Below are 17910 nucleotides of genomic sequence, written 5' to 3' on the forward strand. Positions count from 1 at the left end.
CTCTTTCGACACTCGGGCTCTTGCGAAATACTGCTGCTGTGAAATTAAACTAGCTTCAAGTTGCTATAATTTCTCGCTGGGTATCTTCCCTGTAATGTTGTCGTACATGTCAGCGTGTCTTGTTCGGTAATATCATTATCACGTCACATCGAACTCTTTGAAAACAGCGACTGTCTCTTTGCAAATGAGGCAGACACAGTTGTTGCGTGTTTTATTGAAGAAATAGTCCAATATCCACCTATCCTTGAAGCGTCGACCATCGCAGTCAACTTTTTTTTTTTATTGATTGTCGCCATTTTAGAAAATTGGAAGTTAAGGGTCACACGGGGTAATGTTGCTTAGAGTGCTGCTCTTAAAGTTTTTCAAACTTTCGTGAGAATAGTCTGATTTTGTGTGGACAAGATAGTTGTAGATATCAGGGTAGCAGATGTCAGGCAGAGAGGGCGAAGACAGCGGGTCGAAAAATATCGATTTAGGCATCAAATATGGATCTGGCGAATGGATAGACTGAAGCTTTTCCACATAACACCTTTTATGCAACGCATCCAATGAGTTTACAGCCTCTGAAAGCAGCGGGGCTTCCATGAATTGCACTATAAATTGCACGACAAATTGAAACCATTGAGAATGCGGATAAACACATACGGACAATATGGCGGCCGGATACAGCGACACGTCATTCTGTGACGTTGGTGAGTAGGGTCTATAGCACTTTAATTTTAAAAATGAGCATCACTTTCTCTAATAATTTGAGTTTTATTTGTAAGGTGAAACATATTCTTACAATGTGACATAGTGACAGAATTATGCATTCCACAGTGCAAGTATTTTTTTCATCTCTGCAATTATGACTCCACAACGGCTTCTGATTTACATAAGTTTATATTTTACTCGTTTTACGTTGCACTGGCGTAAACCGAGGAGTGCCGCAGGGGTATCAAATGAAATTAATCGCCAGTTGAGTATGCCAGATTTCATGTGGTACTAAATTTGACATTAATTTTCTATTTTATGGATTATACTACTCACGATGTCGCTAGAGTTGAGTTTTGGCTTACATTTATTTATAAAATATGTACGTAATCTTCGTGTAGCTACCTGCCAACGCAAGCAGGTGTTTGTCAACGACGGCTGTCGCTGTTTTCTTACCAGAAGAAAAGCTTGGAGAAAAGATTAGCCTTTGACGACGGATTATCCTTTACGTCTTTACGCAGAGCTTCCATGTCAGTGCAAAAGTAACACTGAGTGCTTTCTCTGCGCCAGGCTACTTCAAGAAAGAATAAAAAACAACAGACGTGGTCGAATTTATGTCAACATTACAACGGAGGACATTTAAGACAGTTGGAGTCTAGTAGACACCGGCTTTGGCATCCGAGCGCGTGTTGTAAACATGACGTAACCTAAACCACCGGCTGCTCTGATTGGTTATCATAAGTGTCCATCAAATACGTGCAACTTAAAAGTGAAAAACAGAACAACAAATGAAAACGTGCACCCAAAAAAAGGTAAACGTCAGGTATGTTAGTTTAATCGGTACGGAATTACATAATAAAACGTGTCGCGAAGAGCAGAACTAAGTGTGACACGTGAGGGGTAAAGTTTAGTTTAGTGCGGGTCGTCGGCAGCATAAGTTGACCGATTTTTATGTTAAACGTTGATGTGACGTCATACATTCTGGACAATTGACAAGCTAATGCTTAATACAGTTGAGAAATTGGTTCTAATTTTATTTTTCAATTTATACTGAATATTCATCCCTTCACTTGGAGCACATTTTATACTTAATTGCTGCCATTGACGGCTATAGACGTTCAATCCTTTTGGACTGGGAGGGATGGCAGCGACAATGGCAATGAATTAAAATGATGTGAAAGTAAAGTTGGAAATGATGAGTCATGAAATGCATGTCAAACCCGAAACTGAACTTTGCCTCCACTGAAATTTGACCGGTGACTCTTTTTCCACGGTTTATGTTGAAATGACGCACAATATTATTTCTAGACCAAAACATGTGTCCACAAGGGACTTGCATTGGTATTGCCTAAAATTATTAACCACCTCCTAGCTCAAACTTTGATTACTGTTTGACTTTGAAGCCCTCACATCCATCCTTGACCATGAGAAATGTCCTGTCTGTAAATCATCTCATTGAAAACACATGTCCAAAGTGTAATTTACCAGTCTGGGGGGATGCGTGGATTTCGTCCACTAAAAAAGATCACATTCAATTACGAAAGCCAGCAAATGTCCGGCTTGCAGATCCTGGCTTTCATTAGCGGCCTCGCGGGTCTGGGGGCCACCATCGGCGCCACCGTGTCCAATGAATGGAAGGCCACCAGCCGGGCATCCTCGGTCATCACGGCTACATGGGTGCTGCAAGGCCTGTGGAATAACTGTGCCGGGAACGCCATCGGCGCGCTCCACTGTAGGCCACACCATACTATCTTGAACCTTGAGGGTGAGTGCCTTGTTGTGCCACTGCTTTCACACAAAATTTAGAGTTATTTGTACCTTTTTTGTGATATGGAAGAAATATGTGTCATAGTTTTACACCTCTGGACCCTCTAAGTACAATAATGAACCTTGAGAAATCAAAACTGATTATTAAAGTGCACAATTGAATATGAATGTTAAAAGGGTAGGATTAGGAATATTTTGCTTGTCATTCTAAAGAATTGTTCATTTTGCGCCTTGCTTTTTTTTCTTTTTTTTTTTTAAACTATTAACATTTTTCTACTCTGTTAATCTTTTTTATCTGGTGCTTTTTCTTTTTTGCATTTACAACCTGTATTACACTGGGGAACACAGATTTTGTTGCTCTACGTAGGTTTGAGAGCTGTTTTTTTTTTAAACTCATTTTGGTGTGTGCATGTAGTTACAACACAGTAAGCTGTTGGAGTAATTAAGTGACAGAGATAACCTGAGACCAGTTTCGGATTCAACACCCATAAATTTGTTAAAAATAGCAGTCAGACCTCAAAACAACAGTCATCACAAAATGAAAGTGAGAGAATAACAACATAATTTGTTAGTTTGTATGGTAAGTAAATGACACAGTATGTATGAGTGTTTTGCTTTTTTATTAATAGACATTTTTAAACTATTGCTTTTTTGGTGGTGGGGGGCGGCTTAATCCTCGTTTTAAAGTGTTTTTTGTCACATTGACTTTGAAATGAATGGACATGTAATGCACATTTTTGTGGGATGGCAGCACGTTAAGTAAGATTTAGAGGACATGCTGTCAATGAATTATTACAACACTCTCATGTATTTAAACATAAGTAGCAGGAAGGTGGTGAAACATTCACTGTGGTTTAAGCGTTTTACAGAGACACTTTTAACTTTTGAAGTTCTGACTTAATGTTAGCGTATTATAAACCATAAAACAGGGGTGGTAAACTCAATATATCAGGGGGCTGTTTGAGATAGAGTCTGGGTGAGTGTGGGCTACATCAAATATTCCACAAAAAATGTTCAAATGTTTAAAATACATTTTATTTATTTATTTATTTTTATTTTAAAATTTAAATTAAAAAAAAAAAAACTACAAGTAATGCAATATTCTAAATTGCAGGTGTCAAAGTCAAGGCCTAGTGGCCAGATCCAGTCAGAGAATATTTCCAGATTTTTTGTACTTTTTTTTTTTTTAATTTTAACAAAATGAAAACTTAGAAAGTTTTAAATACATACATTCATTCATTCATCTTCCCTACCACTTATCCACAAAACTAAAATTAAAAAATAACAAAATATGTGTTATTAAGAGGCTGAAAAATGAGGAAAACTTTTAGGGCTCTAAATGATTCAACTTTGACTAGCAAAGTCATTTTGGCTAACAGATTGACAAACATTGCCGAAAACTGGCATCATCCCCAGCTGTGCTAGCTTGTTCTGTTGTGATTAATAATAATAATAAAATAAGATCCACACAAACACTTAACGTAGATATCAAGATATCAATTAGGGGCAGCAAATTACTGTTTCTGGACCTGCAAGTTTGTGAGCCTCCCATGAAGGCCTTCCAGATTTCAATAGTATGATTGTCAGTGGAGATATCTTAATTTGCAAATATGAGTGGAGATGAAGAAGATGTACATAACGTATTTTGTATTTTGAGGGTTTCAACCAGCACAGTGTCAGGTGCTACATATTAGTCAGACTGAGCCAATTTCAAAGTCAATGACGTGATAGACATCCATTCCATTTGAACTGGGAGGGCTCTCCAGCCTCTCCCAGGTCAAATACATTGGAAATTTATACAGTACCTACTAGCTAACATTGGCACTGAAAAGCTATCATTCACTGCCAACCTTCCCATTTCAAACGGGTGTGATGTAGATCAACCCACTTGTTCAAGTTCAAGTCCAAACTCCTCGCGGCAGACTCATCCACAACACATTAACCAAGCTAACGTAACTGCTTTCTCACCCATCTGAGAACCATTAATCAATCTTGACGGCGCCGACGTAGTCGCGGCAGAGTCATTCAGAGCAGCATGTATCTGGAGATCTTGGCCTTTGCAATCGCCACCTCAGGATGGGTTCTCGTATCGTCAACCCTGCCGACGGACTACTGGAAGGTGTCCTCACTTGACGGGACCGTCATCACCACAGCGACCTATTGGGCCAATTTATGGAAGGCGTGTGTCACCGACTCTACAGGGGTGTCCAACTGCAAAGACTTTCCGTCCATGCTGGCGTTGGATGGTCGGCAGAACTTTTAACGTTTTTCACACTTTTAAAAACTAGGATATTACCTAGAAAATTGTGAATGTTTAGCCTCAGTTGACAGGATTCTTAAAGCCTATAAAGAAGATTGACTTCAAGCCTGAGGCGGTTTTGGACCACGGCTCATTGGTTTCGAGCTAATATTTGCCTCTAAATCTCACCTCATGACTAATTTGACCGCATGTTTTGTCGAAAGGTCAATAGGTTGTTGATCTGTGCCTGATTGTTTTTGTTTACATATGTTACATTGTTTATGTTTACATAGGATACATTCAGGCCTGCAGGGGTTTGATGATTGCTGCAGTCTGTCTGGGGTTTTTTGGAACAGTCTTCGCACTGGTGGGAATGAAGTGCACCAAAATAGGAGGAAGTGACAAGACCAAAGCGAGGATTGCCTGCTTTGCAGGGGTTGTTTTTATCCTCAGCGGTAAGAAAGTCTTTTGCCGTCCTATTTTCGCGCTGTTCAGATCTGTTAGAATAAAAATGCTTCTCAATTTGCAAGTTAGCCAAGCATGGCGAGAGTAAGGGTCAACTTCATGCCGTCACGAATGAATGAATACTGGCGCTGAACAGAAAAGTACTGTAGCTCCAGATTTTGAGAGCATTTTCATCAAATCATCAGTTTTATTTTTAAAATAAGAAGCATGCATTTCCAGATTTTCTGTAAGTATGACATCAGGTTGCATTTAATTGGGGAAAAAACTTTTATTTTTAGTAGTTTATTTCAGTTTTTTAAATCACTGTACTTATTGTCTGTACCTGTTTATTGTTTCTATTTTTTTTTTCAAGAAAAAAAATCCTACTATTCTGAAAATTGAAAAAAAAAATGAATTCTTTTTTCTTAGGCCCAATTCTAAGAAAAATGATTGATTATTTTAATAGTTTTACAAAATGTTTAAAAAATTTAGAAAAAGGGACAAAACACTCAGGGAAAAGGAGTAGTTTCCTTCAAATATTCACGTTTTTGGTAATTAAGAAAATGAATAATGTACTGTTTCGCCAAATACTTGGAGAAAAAAAGTTTTTTTCGCTCGTATTTAAAAAAAAAAAAAAAAAAATCAGAAAAATCAAAAAATGTGGGAAAACAAAAGAATAACTAAAATGAGGGCCAGATGCGATCTTTTTAATTGCCTTCACTATTGAAATGATTTTGTATTATGGTAAATGGCTACAAGCAACATAAAATAATGCTGCGGTATAAAGTTTTTGCAATATATGTTTTTTAATTTATATATATATATTTGAAGAAAAAAAAATTCTGCAGTTTCCTACATTGATTTCAACATGTCAATTTCGACGAGGTAACTTAAATGACCCTAAGCTAATGGAGAAGCATTGTTTAAGTAAAGCAAAATGTTAAAAACATTAGAAAAATGGACAAAAATATTCAGGGAAAAAGGAGTAGTTTCCTTCAAATATTCACTTTTTTGGTATTTAGGGAAAAAAATAATGTACTGTTTTACCAAATACTTAGAGAAAATAAGTATTTTCTTTCGCTCCAAATTTTTATGAAAAAAAAGAAAAACCAAGAAATGTGGGAAAACAAAAGAATAACTAAAATGAGTGCCATATGCAATCTTTTTAATTTACTTCGCTATGGAAATGATTTTGTATTGTGACAAATGGCTACAAGCAACATAAAATAATGCTGCTGTATAACGTTATTGCAATATAATTTTTTATTTATTTATATAAATAAAGAAAAACTGGAATCCTGCAATTTCCTACATTGATTTCAACATGTCAATTTCGACAAGGTAACTTGAATGACCCTAAGCTAATGGAGAAGCATTGTTTAAGCAGAGGTTGCGCTAGACTTTTTCGTTGTCTGTCATTTTGACTGACAGGGTCATAAAAATCCGGTCATAATCTATTTTTACCCGTCACTTAAATTTTTAAAATGACTATATCTTGATGCAGTCACTATATGTATATACACAATAATACAATAATACTTTATAATATAAAGTAACTAAAATTAGTGCAGTCATGGATTACAGTAAGCAGGCCAGTACTGTGTTTCCATATATATTTTTCTTATATTATGTATATACAGTATATATATATATATATATATATATGTATATATATATATATTTTTTTTTTTTTTTCCCCAAGTGGGACCTTCCATGATCCTAATACATTTAATAATAATAAAATATTATATAATTCCATTATATATGTATATATATATATATATATATATATATATATATATATATATACATATATATATATTTTTTAATTGTTATTATTAAATAAAAATGCACGTTGATACGACGCATATAAAGGCAACTTCCAATTTTTAAAAAAATCGTTAGAAAGTTGTATGGACTTACAATCCGCTAGCTTGTTGTTTCCTGTTGTCTTCCAAAATACACGCGCGTCAAGTGTTCGTTCATAGCCGACGTGCTACCGTGGTATGCGAGCTCAGCTTAGCAAAAAGTACACACAGTGGTGGCACCCTCCATATTTTCCTTGAAATAATTTCAGGCTCTGGCTAGTCTGGTCCGCTTTTTTGGCTTTATGCCGCTTTCACCGTGTTACCAATTCTGCCCTTCTTGGTAATTGGCGGCGTTTTCAACTGCTCGCGCAGTGAGGAGTGAACCGGCGATTCACTTGATTCGTTGTCATCCTTCACTGCATCAGTCCCTCTTTTTTCACCTCTTATCAACACCATCGTCGTTTTGGGGCTTTTTGAAGAAACTTCGGACACTCAGTTGCCTTGACATTTTTCCGAGTAAGACGACTAAGGCCAACAACGTCATGCATCAAGAGCGACAATAGCTAATTAATATGCTCACTCGCCACCCTGTGGTCAGGGGTGTAAATTGCAACCTGTCAAAATGACAGATGGACTTCAGTTTTTTCCGTCACCGTTGTAAAAAAACGGTCAACGAAGGAAAATATTCGGTTAACGCGACCCCAGTGTTTAAGTTAAAAAAAAAAAAAAAAATAGAAAAAGGGACAAAAATACTCAGGGACAACATTCCTTCAAATGTTCACTTTTTTTTATGTTTAAGAAAGAAAAATTACGTACTGTTCCGCCAAATACTTAGAGGAAAACAAGTATTTTTTCGCTCCAAATATTTTTGAAAAAGAAAAAAAAAGAAAACCCAAAAAATGTGGGAAAACAAAAGAATAACTAAAATGAGGGCCAGATGCGATCTTTTTAATTAACTTTGCTATGGAAATGATTTTGTATTATGTTAAATGGCTACAAGCAACATAAAATAATGCAGTGGTATATAGTTATTGCAATATATGTTTGTTTTTTGTTTTTTTATTATATAAATTAAAAAAACTGAAATTCTGCAGTTTCTTACGTTGATTTCAACGTCAGATTTTGACGAGATAACTTAAATTATTCTAAGCCAGGACTTCAGGGGGGCGCAGAGCGATGGCGCATATGACCTTGGGGGACATACATTTTTGCCATACAACAATAAAGTGTAATTGCACATCCACTCAGTGGGTGGCAGTGCAGCTCTCATTTTCAGAGTGTGTGCAGTATTTTTTAACCAAACGAGCACACAGCAAAGAGCACTGGAGGTATGAAGAGCTAAGACGAGGAAATATGTCGAATCGTATGCAGTGTTTGGCTTTTGGCTTTGATTTTTAATATAGAGGGAGACGAGGAAAGACCACTCAGTTTACTGTGTCTAAAAACGTTTGCAGCGGACAGCATCAAGCCAAATCAATTAAGACGTCACTTAAAGACATTAGACCCCAATCACATTGATAAGCTTTAAGTCTTTTCTGTTGCAAACAAAACGATGTTAATAAAGTTACACATTTTTGTATGTTTATCTATATTACTTTTTTTCTTTGGTATTAAAAAGGCCAACGTTATGCAATGCTTACAATAATAACCATTTTATAGACAAATTATACTATTTACAGTGGCAGCAGAGAGTTGGGGGCGGGAAAGCGAAATGTTTACGTCTTCCTGGCGGGGGCATAACTGAAAATAATTGAGAAGCACTGCCCTAATCTAATGGAGAGGCATTGTTTAAGTGACTAGCTCCATCTAGCGCTGAAGCTGAGAAGTGCAACACAATGTAGGCTGAACTCAAGGTTCTGGAGCGGGCCATATTCAATTATATTTTCATAGTTTGCTGCGGGCCGATAAAAACTGAACTGGGAAGTTTGAACACAGCTGCATTACAGTAATCTGTACAGTTCAGTTGTATCGTTAACAAATATGCATTTACTTTTTTTTTTTTAAAGTTGCTTTTGATATTTATCCTTCACATATATGGTTAAATCCAATAATTACTTACAAAGTATAAGTTTTTGTTGTCCTTCCTCAGGTCTGTGCTCCCTTTCAGCATGTTCCCTCTATGCACATCGGATAACCTCAGAGTTTTTCGACCCTTTGTTTGTAGCCCAGAAGTAAGGACCCTTCACCTCTTAAAATGGTTTAATTTAAAGATTTGATTGCACCTTCTTAAAACACTACTCTGCCTCAATTTTATAGGTATGAACTTGGAGCGGCGCTCTTTATCGGCTGGGCAGGTTCTGTCCTTTGCGTTCTAGGTGGCGCTGTGCTCTGCTTCTCTGTGGTTGACTGTAAGAAAAGGTAGAGCAAGTGTAAGAAAGGACATTATATCTTGGTGGCTTGCGGATAGTTAATCAAAGTTGTTGTTCACCCACAGTCGTGCAGATTATGTCTACAGAGGTGCTGCCTCACATTCGCATATCTCCTCATACCAAAGAGGAAGAGGCCAGTCTGTGAGCCAGAGGCCGCCTCCCGAATACAGCAGCTCCTCCAAGGCCCCCAACTTTGATAAGAACGTCTACGTTTAAATGATGTGAATATTAAGCGCACTGAGTCGTGTAGGATAGTGTGAAGTCAAAGATAACAGTACACCGAAGGAAATGTGTGTATTTAATACCAGGTGGATTCTTGATTGCTATTCACAGTGAAATGGCATTTTGATCCAGTGACAAGGTGGTACGACGGTGCCTTGAGGTACAAGTGACCCGTTTTTTGAGAATTCAGACTTAAGAAGCACTATAGTGGGAATGGAATCAGTTTACTGTTAAACAACTTCTTAACACTGCTGTATGCATGTCAATATTAAAGCTAACAAATGAAGAAAATTTGTTTTACATGCTCAGCATTGATAGTTGCAGCTTTACAAATGTTTATGCAACAGGTATTTGAACTCAAATGATGAAACAACCCAATTAGACAACCGTTATATTATAAATAAATTTGATGACCTGTATGAAAACTTGCATTACAGCATTTTAAAAGGTTATTTTTGTCTGATCACTGTAACAAACAACACTGCCTCCTGGTGGCCATAGCAAGCAAAGCATATTGAATTGGATTGCCTCATTTGATCATGATGTGAAAAAATGTTGAATTATATTTATTTCTAATTGATTGTTATTACTTTGTTTTTATAAATTACGATGTAGCCTCAGAGCACTTTGTCTTTAGGGGGTTCTGGAATGGATTTAAGGCATTTCTTTTCATTTTAAATGAGATAGGAATGATTGGATTTGGTCACAAAACTAATTACATTATTATCTCAAGGCACCGCAATATGTCAAACGTTATTTTTCTGTTTTTCTCCAAACACAACAAAGAATATTTAAATAATATCTGCGGAATATATATAGAGATATTAAATTGACATGTCAAAAACATTTTCCCTCCTACTTTTTGGTTTTCAAATAAACTAACAAAAGAATGATCTGATTTAAAAGGCATTCAGATTTACCATTCCAAGCAACTGAATGGAACTAAAGTTTTTAAAATGCCTTAAAAAAAGTTTTTAAAGTAATTAATTGACTCTCAAATTATATGCTAAAGGTCATTTCCATTTGGAGATTTGCATTTTACATTGTACATTTACCTTAAACGGTCAGTGTCAAAGACTTCTGTTGTGTAAACATTTTTTGTACAACATTTTGATATTTAAAATGGTTTGTAGGAAAAAGGTAACAAAACAATAAAAAATTGAGAGTAGTGTGGTGTGCATTTCTATTCTCTTCACCAAATCCAATATATTGTAACTTCATGAAAGCATTTAACCATTCGTTGAGCAAACTACTATTTTTAGGAAATTTACAAACTTCACTATCATTAATTATGATTACATAATTATGTTATCATTGTATAGCTAGTATCACAATTTCTCCAGAAATTTTAGATTTTTTATTTATAATATATTGTTGTTTTTTTATCTTTATTAGTTCACTTCAAAAGATGTATAAAAATGTGGTTTATGATGTTCAATCAGTCACAAACGTTTTTTTTTTATGATGAAAGATCTTTCTTGTTGTAAATTCTGTGTTCATGTAGCCATATGAACACAGAATTTACAATATAGAACACAATATTCTGTGGTGCTTGAAAGAGGGGGATGTCTCGTGACGTGATGTTTAGCGGTGATCCCCAAGTTAGCGGTCCGTGGCGCATTTGCTACTGGGCCGCAGAGAAATAATAAATAATCTGTTAACGATTGCAAACTGGCTTGTGCCTCATGACACTCCAATATGCCTGTCTACGCTATTGACTAATCCGAGTAAAGATTTGTATACGTCGCCCATTAGTGGCTGGCCGCCATTACTGGAGTGTTTGCAAACCTATAGCAGCTCAGTGTCAGTCGATTTAAACAGTAATGTAAGCTGCTGTTGGCTGCGTGATGCGGGCGGCGATGTCTTTGGACAGCTTTTTTACGGAGAAAAGGCCACCTGTTGAGCCAGAAAAGGAACCTACAACCAAGTCCATTCTCCATAATATGTGGCTAAGAGCTAGCAAATGAGGCAACAAAAGCGAAAGCGATGAGAGTATACTTTGTGGCGAACCGTACTGCTAAAGCCATGATACCTTTCATGATTGGAGAGGAACTCATTATGCCTGCGACCAAGAATATTTCCCGTCAAGTTTTAGGAGAGGCCGTTGTTAAAAAAGGTTGATTAGTCGCATGGTGAGTTACATTTTCCCTGCACTTAATGTTCGTTTTTAGCCCCGCCGTGTTATATTACTGTAATTTTCTGCCACACATTGTCGGTCTGTGAAAAAAAGGCCTGCATCACACTGATCCGTGGTGCAAAAAAGGTTGAGGACCACTGATGTTTAGTATTGAATGAATGAATAGACATGGGGATGATTTGAGATCATATTTTGTTTATTTTTTGGTATTCCTGGGTCATTACCTGTATATTTTGGCTCACCTCATGTCAATTTTGGCCATTTCTGGGTCACTTCCTGTTTTTTTTTTGCGCACCTTCAGGTGACTTCCTATGGATTTTGGGTCACTCTCTTTTGATTTTTGGGCCTTTTCAGTTGATTTTTTGTTGATTTTTTCGGCATTACTGGGTTACTTCCTGTTGATTTGGGGCATTTCCATTGGAAAAAAATAATTAGTTTTGGCCTCCAATACCACTCTAATGTTGACTTTTTTTTTTTTTTTTTTTTTTTAAATTAAATGAGTGCTCTATAAAGGGTTAATGTCTTAATCTGATCCCATGATCACGAATCAGGACCACCATTGTGAGGACAAAAGTGGTGTCATGGCACACTCCTGCATGTTTACAGTATACATCCAACACTCAGGTAAGGCACCCTCATCAACATAGATGACGCCTAGGTATCACACTCTCACTTGTCACTGATCACAGCAACCGAATACCTTTTTAAAAGCTCTTTTGTGTCGACTTTTTCTCTGGGAGATGCGAAAACGTCTGATCCAGGTAAGCGGCTTCCTGATTTCCACGCTAGGCTGGCTCTTTGTGCTTTGCACCATGGCCATGGACTTCTGGAGAATCACACAGCTTGGAGGCCAGGGAGGCTCCTTCATCATTAAGGTGGCTTGGTATTGGTCCAACCTATGGAAGGACTGCTTCACCGACTCCACCGCCGTCACCAACTGCAGAGACTTTCCCGTGCTGTGGAGTGTTACGCGTGAGTCCTGGCTCATTTGCATAATTAGTAGTGTTATGTTCAAGTTAATAATTACGTTTCAGTGTCATTGGCAGCGATAGACGTCCAATCCATTTTGAATGGGATCCCAGCGTCTATTGACGCCAATGGCAGTCAATAAGTTAAGTGGTTGATCAAAAGAGACAGTTTATTTTCTCATATATGCAAACATAATATATTAAGAATGAACCAGAATGATAGAGAAGTATTAGTTAGTTGCTAGGCAGAATTCACCTGGTGTAATCGGCCAGTGAAAAAAATGTATGTGAGCGTTTATGTACTGTATTTGTCTTTGATTGATTTTTTTTTTTTTTGCATTACTAATGTAAATTAATACATGATTACATAAATTATAAAAATTTGCCATTAAATGTTATATCGGTGTGTGTTTATTTATTAAACGATTTTTTTCAATATTAAAATTTTTATTCATTCATTAAAAAATTTATTCATTTTAACATTTATTTCATTTAGTTTTCACCTTTTTTTTCATTTCTGTATTTATCTTTATTCCGTTTTTAGTCATGTATTTCAATTTTTCCTCATTTATTTTACCATAGACTAAATCAGTTTTGTTTATTTCCACACTTATTCAACATCTACCCATTTATTTCAACATTTTTAAAAATCTTGTTTATATTTCAACACGTATTTATTTCACCATTTACAGTATATCACCATATATATTTTTTTGTCTGCATTAAAGTCTTTACTTAATTTTTTAAAAAATCCATTTTAACAATTATTTTTTTTTATTTTCATTAATTTCATTTTAACCTTCCTGATCCTCCATGTATTTCCCTACACTATGAAGGATTTAATTTTCACATTTTTGGGGTGAATCTTTTGTTTGTGAAAGCGTATGTCCAGGGTGTGCGTGGCTTGCTGATGTGCGGGCTGACTCTGGGTTTCCTGGCCGCCATTTTGTGCTTCCTGGGGATGGAGTGCACCTACTTGGGTGGAAAGCAAGAGAGCAAGGACAAAATGCTTTTCGCAGGCGCCGTCTTTCATTTCGTGGGTGGTGAGTCAATCAAGCACACCTAACTCATGTTCTTTCAGTGATTTGTTCTCATGCTCGGCTCTGTACGCAGGAATGTCTGATATCGCGGCTTACTGCTTGTATATCAACAGGGTTGCCAGAAACACCTTTGCTCCCATCTTAGCACCTGGACTCTTACGGTACAGTTCTTACAATATATGGTTGTTTATAATATTTGTTATGTTTTATTTATTACAATGCTTATACTGTAATTGTTTTGCATTTTATAGTGATTCACTGGTCATCAAGTGTAATAGTGTACCGCATGCAACACATCACCTTCGCTCATTATTATTCATGACGTTAGCAACTGTTGCAAGGGGGGTCAAACTTGCGTTCGTCTCTCATGCTAGATGCATGTAAATAGTGTACGAACGAAATGTTTACTGAGCTAAACCTACCAATTCTGTCCGAAAATGATGTCCCTGGTGCCAAATTCAATGGTAAAGATGTGGAAGAACATAGAAATGTTCAGTTAAATAGATGGCTCGATTGTCGAGGGCTGAAAAAGACGGGGAAAAGAGCCCACCTGATCCAGAGGTAGCTTTTTTATTGACGCCTTTTTCTTGAATGCATTGCCTTACGCCTCTAACAATGACATTCTCCTGTTTCAACAAGCTATCCTTTACCACCATATGCCCTGTCTTTCTTATATATTATATCCTCTGGTTGTCTTCCGTCTCTGACCGTACTTGGGGGTAATTTATATTGCTATTTTTGTGTAGCGATCGCAAATGCTACTCAGTGACAGCCAATGAATACTTTTAATTTTTTCATTAAGTACAAATTGCCCTGCGATTGGCTGGCAACCAGTTCAGGGTGTCCCCTGCCTACTGCCCGTAGTCAGCTGGGATAGGCTCCAGCACCTCTGCGACCCTCGTGAGGAAAAAGCGGCATGGAAAATGAATGAATGAATGAATGAAGTACAAATCTTAGTTATATTAATTTGTTTACACTTCCCTCTTACTAAGGTTGTTTCTTTACAAGAGAAAAGGTAAAGCTGTTAAATCTACAGCTTACCTGTCGCCATGAACAGGCTTACTACAAAAAGACCAAACATGGCTAATTCATTTAAATATTTGTATTTTAGAAAAGTAGGCCTACATGACTGCTGTGATATATAAATAACATTTTAATTTTTTTCAGGTCATTCACTGTCAGACAGAAGCAGCACGGCAAAACTCCATGCTAAAAAATAACTAAAATATCAAAATGGCTTACCTCTTTGGGGCAGGCTGTGGCAGGCAATGGATTAGCATTGTCATATGTAGGACCACGGCCCCCAACAATATGTTTACGGCATATGAAGGTGAATGCCTTCACCTTACTAACGTCTTTTGGACGTCCGCACAAATTAATCCATTGTTCACATTTTTTCCGTCTGAGTTTTTGGCATTGGAAACATATGAAGAAAACAACCTTTAAATGTGGACGTTCGTAATGTCGTTTTTACAAGTTCCATAGCAGCAGTGTTTAATCGGCATGTTCTTAAAACAAGCAGTAGTACTACCATGGACTGTATGCGAGCGCACTTCTATGTTGACCCCCTTCCAGTTTACGATGGTGATGTCATGCAACCTTGCGGTCTAAAAATCGCATTCGTGCGGTACCCTATTGTTATTGGAGAATCTCCACTATTATGAACTACATTTTGGATTTTAATTCTTTCAGGAACAGTTTTCACTACAAAGCGCATCTCTTCAAAAGTTATCATTAGTCATTCACTGCCAGCCCAGTTGACAGAGGATGTGTTGTGGTAGCTAATAATAGAAGGAAATTGATGTTGAAAACACCGATTGACGGAAATAGCTGTCCAATCCATTTTAAGTGGGTGAAGTTTTAATTTTTTAAAATTAATTTCATTTTAGTTAAAATGTTTTATTATTATTATTATTTTTATTATAAGTGGATTATTTTTTTATTTTATTTTTTTTCTTTCTTTCTTGTATTACTACTTAAATATATTTTTCTAAAATCGATCCTTCATTAATTCATTCAATTTAAAATTATTTATATACTGCAGATATTTTTTTACATGAATACGACAATTGGATGTCAAATGGTGGCCGCAAAATATTGTCCCGTGGGCTGCAATTGGCTGCTGGGTCGCATGTTTGAGACCCCTGTGATTATATGGATATCACATTAAATGGGGTTGGGGAATCACTATTAGTTCATGAAAGGGTTAGACAGTTTTTACTGAATTAACATAAAACTATACATATCTCTGCCTAATGAAAATTATTGCAAATCCAAATTTTGAAAGTTTTTTCATCCAAAACACCAGGGGAAAAAAATCATTTCATTTAGCTTAGCTATGCTTATTCAATGCGCAATGATAGTTATGCATCTTGTCCAGTTTACACATATTTCTGGTGTCCATTTTTATTTAGTTAAAAAAATTGAAGGTGAAAAAAATCACAGGTTTTCTTCGTCCCACTCTTTCAGGCGTTTTTGTCGTTTTATTTATTTTTTTTGTTAGTTTTGTCACTTTTTATGTAATCAGTTAATAGCAGATTAACTGTACTTGTAAAAATGAATGTAACTGCCTGAAATGTCATGAATATAAAAAAAATGGAAAATTGGAAAATAAAAAACTTTTCATAGGACAGCAAAAATATTGTACGTCAATATTAATATAGTTTCTTTTTTTTTTTCTTAATTTCAAATGAACATCTAAAACAATATGTAGTTTCATTTTAAATCTAATCTAAAATTTTCTATTTTAAATAAGACCCAAAGATATTTGTTGTCTTGTACAAATAGCGATACTTGCTTTTCACTGGACAGGAACAATATGCTAAGTGATTCATGTCTGGTTTTTTTTAACTCCAGGTATGATTTAGGCCCTCCCATATTTCTGGGATTGGTCGGAAGTTTTTTCATCATTATAGGAGCTCTCTTTTATGCAGCGACTGTGCTCAGAGTCCTTATACCCAAAAGGTATGCTGAAATTGTATGAATTTGTGATTTAGGAGATGGTAAATCTTGATAAATGTCTCCTGAACAGTCAAGTGATTTACGTCGACGGAGCGGGCACATACATGGACCCTCGTTTGCGAGGAAGAAGCATGTATACGGGCTACTACGGACCCAACAGGCTATATGGAACTTACTACGGCTCGGGAAGATCAAGCAGCTCCAAAATATCCAAAATCTCTGCCACAACACCAGAGAGGTTTTCTCAAAGGGATGCGTTTGTCTAATCGTGTCTGACAATTCTTTCCTCCTAATTGCATTTTTTTAAAAAAAACATTTTTCATTCAAAACTCACCAACATACAAGTAATTTTAAAAAAATGGGGAAAATGTAAAAAAATAAAATAAAATGCTGTAATTTCATTAAATAAATCTTTATATCTTACTGAGTTTTGTGCATTGTCTTAATTGGTTTAATTCAGTTAATTTTATCTCAGAAATTAAGATGAAATGATTAGCAAACTAATTTCAACAAAGGCCCTCAAAACTGGTGTGATTGATGACTTACAGTTCCATGGCAATTTAAACTTTTTGGGTGGCAAAATTCATGTATGACTACAGCCAATCATACAATACTGTGCAGTCTAAAATAATACATTAACGTGGTAGATTTGCATTGTAATTTAAAGTGCCCGTGATACGATAAAAAAAAATTAAAAAATAAAAATCTAAATAGTATTATGTGAATTAAAATCATATTTTGAGACGATTCGAATATATACAACAATTTGGCAAAGCACAGATGACGGGGAAAAAAATTGTCTTTTAATCTGCCGTTTAGCCAAGCCAGTCATTACAGCGCTGTAGCACCTCCATCTGTCGGCATAGTAACGATTTCAGCTGATTTAGAATTCAGCCCAATTGGGAAGATTCAGAACAAGGGAAATACGAAAGAGACCAGCAAAATGTCATTGTTTTCATCTCTCTACTCCAATATTTTTACAGGATATTCTTTTGAGCGGCTCTTCCAAGTCTTTTCCTCGCCTTTCGAAAAAAAAAAAAAAATCACACAAAACTACCCTGACTCATGTCACATACGGCGGCGGGGTTGATTGTCTTCACCAATCGACCAGCCCCCGGCGGCGGGCAAGTTTCGGCTCGTCGTTCTATTGCGGCCCCGGCAGGGAGGCAGCACTTGTTGCCGGGGACGCAGAGGGGAATGAACGCGGGAAAATGGCACATTCTCGGTGGACAAACCGGCCGATGTCGGAGCTCATGGCTGCC

General features: G+C 36.6%; 2 protein-coding genes across 9 annotated transcripts in view; one reads left to right on the forward strand and one right to left on the reverse strand.

Annotated features, from left to right (window-relative positions):
- LOC130927597 (ATP-binding cassette sub-family C member 4-like) overlaps positions 1-1349 on the reverse strand; it is a 102883-nt gene extending 101534 nt beyond the window's left edge. For all 5 annotated transcript variants that reach the window (XM_057853547.1, XM_057853542.1, XM_057853544.1 and 2 more), the window contains exon 1: positions 1150-1349. In XM_057853547.1, the coding sequence (XP_057709530.1) occupies positions 1150-1223 (74 nt within the window). In that variant the 5' untranslated portion in view covers positions 1224-1349. The remainder of the gene's footprint in view (positions 1-1149) is intronic.
- A 35-nt stretch (positions 1350-1384) lies between these two features.
- Positions 1385-17455, forward strand: LOC130927600 (claudin-10-like). 4 transcript variants are annotated; one of them, XM_057853552.1, is made up of 6 exons: positions 1385-1505; positions 2260-2458; positions 4993-5154; positions 9041-9122; positions 9208-9309; positions 9386-10700. In XM_057853552.1, the coding sequence occupies exons 1-6, from the start codon at positions 1482-1484 to the stop codon at positions 9534-9536; spliced, it is 720 nt and encodes a 239-aa protein (XP_057709535.1). In that variant the 5' UTR covers positions 1385-1481; the 3' UTR covers positions 9537-10700. The 4 variants fall into 4 exon arrangements, with proteins under 4 accessions (XP_057709535.1, XP_057709534.1, XP_057709536.1 ...); XM_057853550.1 differs by lacking the exons at positions 1385-1505; positions 2260-2458; positions 9041-9122; positions 9208-9309; positions 9386-10700 and adding exons at positions 12231-12651; positions 13529-13690; positions 13761-13848; positions 16544-16651; positions 16719-17455 and having other exon boundaries at positions 5068-5154; XM_057853551.1 differs by lacking the exon at positions 1385-1505 and having other exon boundaries at positions 2174-2458.
- Positions 17456-17910: the final 455 nt, after the last annotated feature.

Source organism: Corythoichthys intestinalis, chromosome 12 (genome assembly GCF_030265065.1).
Source record: "Corythoichthys intestinalis isolate RoL2023-P3 chromosome 12, ASM3026506v1, whole genome shotgun sequence".
In the NCBI taxonomy this organism is placed as follows: domain Eukaryota; kingdom Metazoa; phylum Chordata; class Actinopteri; order Syngnathiformes; family Syngnathidae; genus Corythoichthys; species Corythoichthys intestinalis.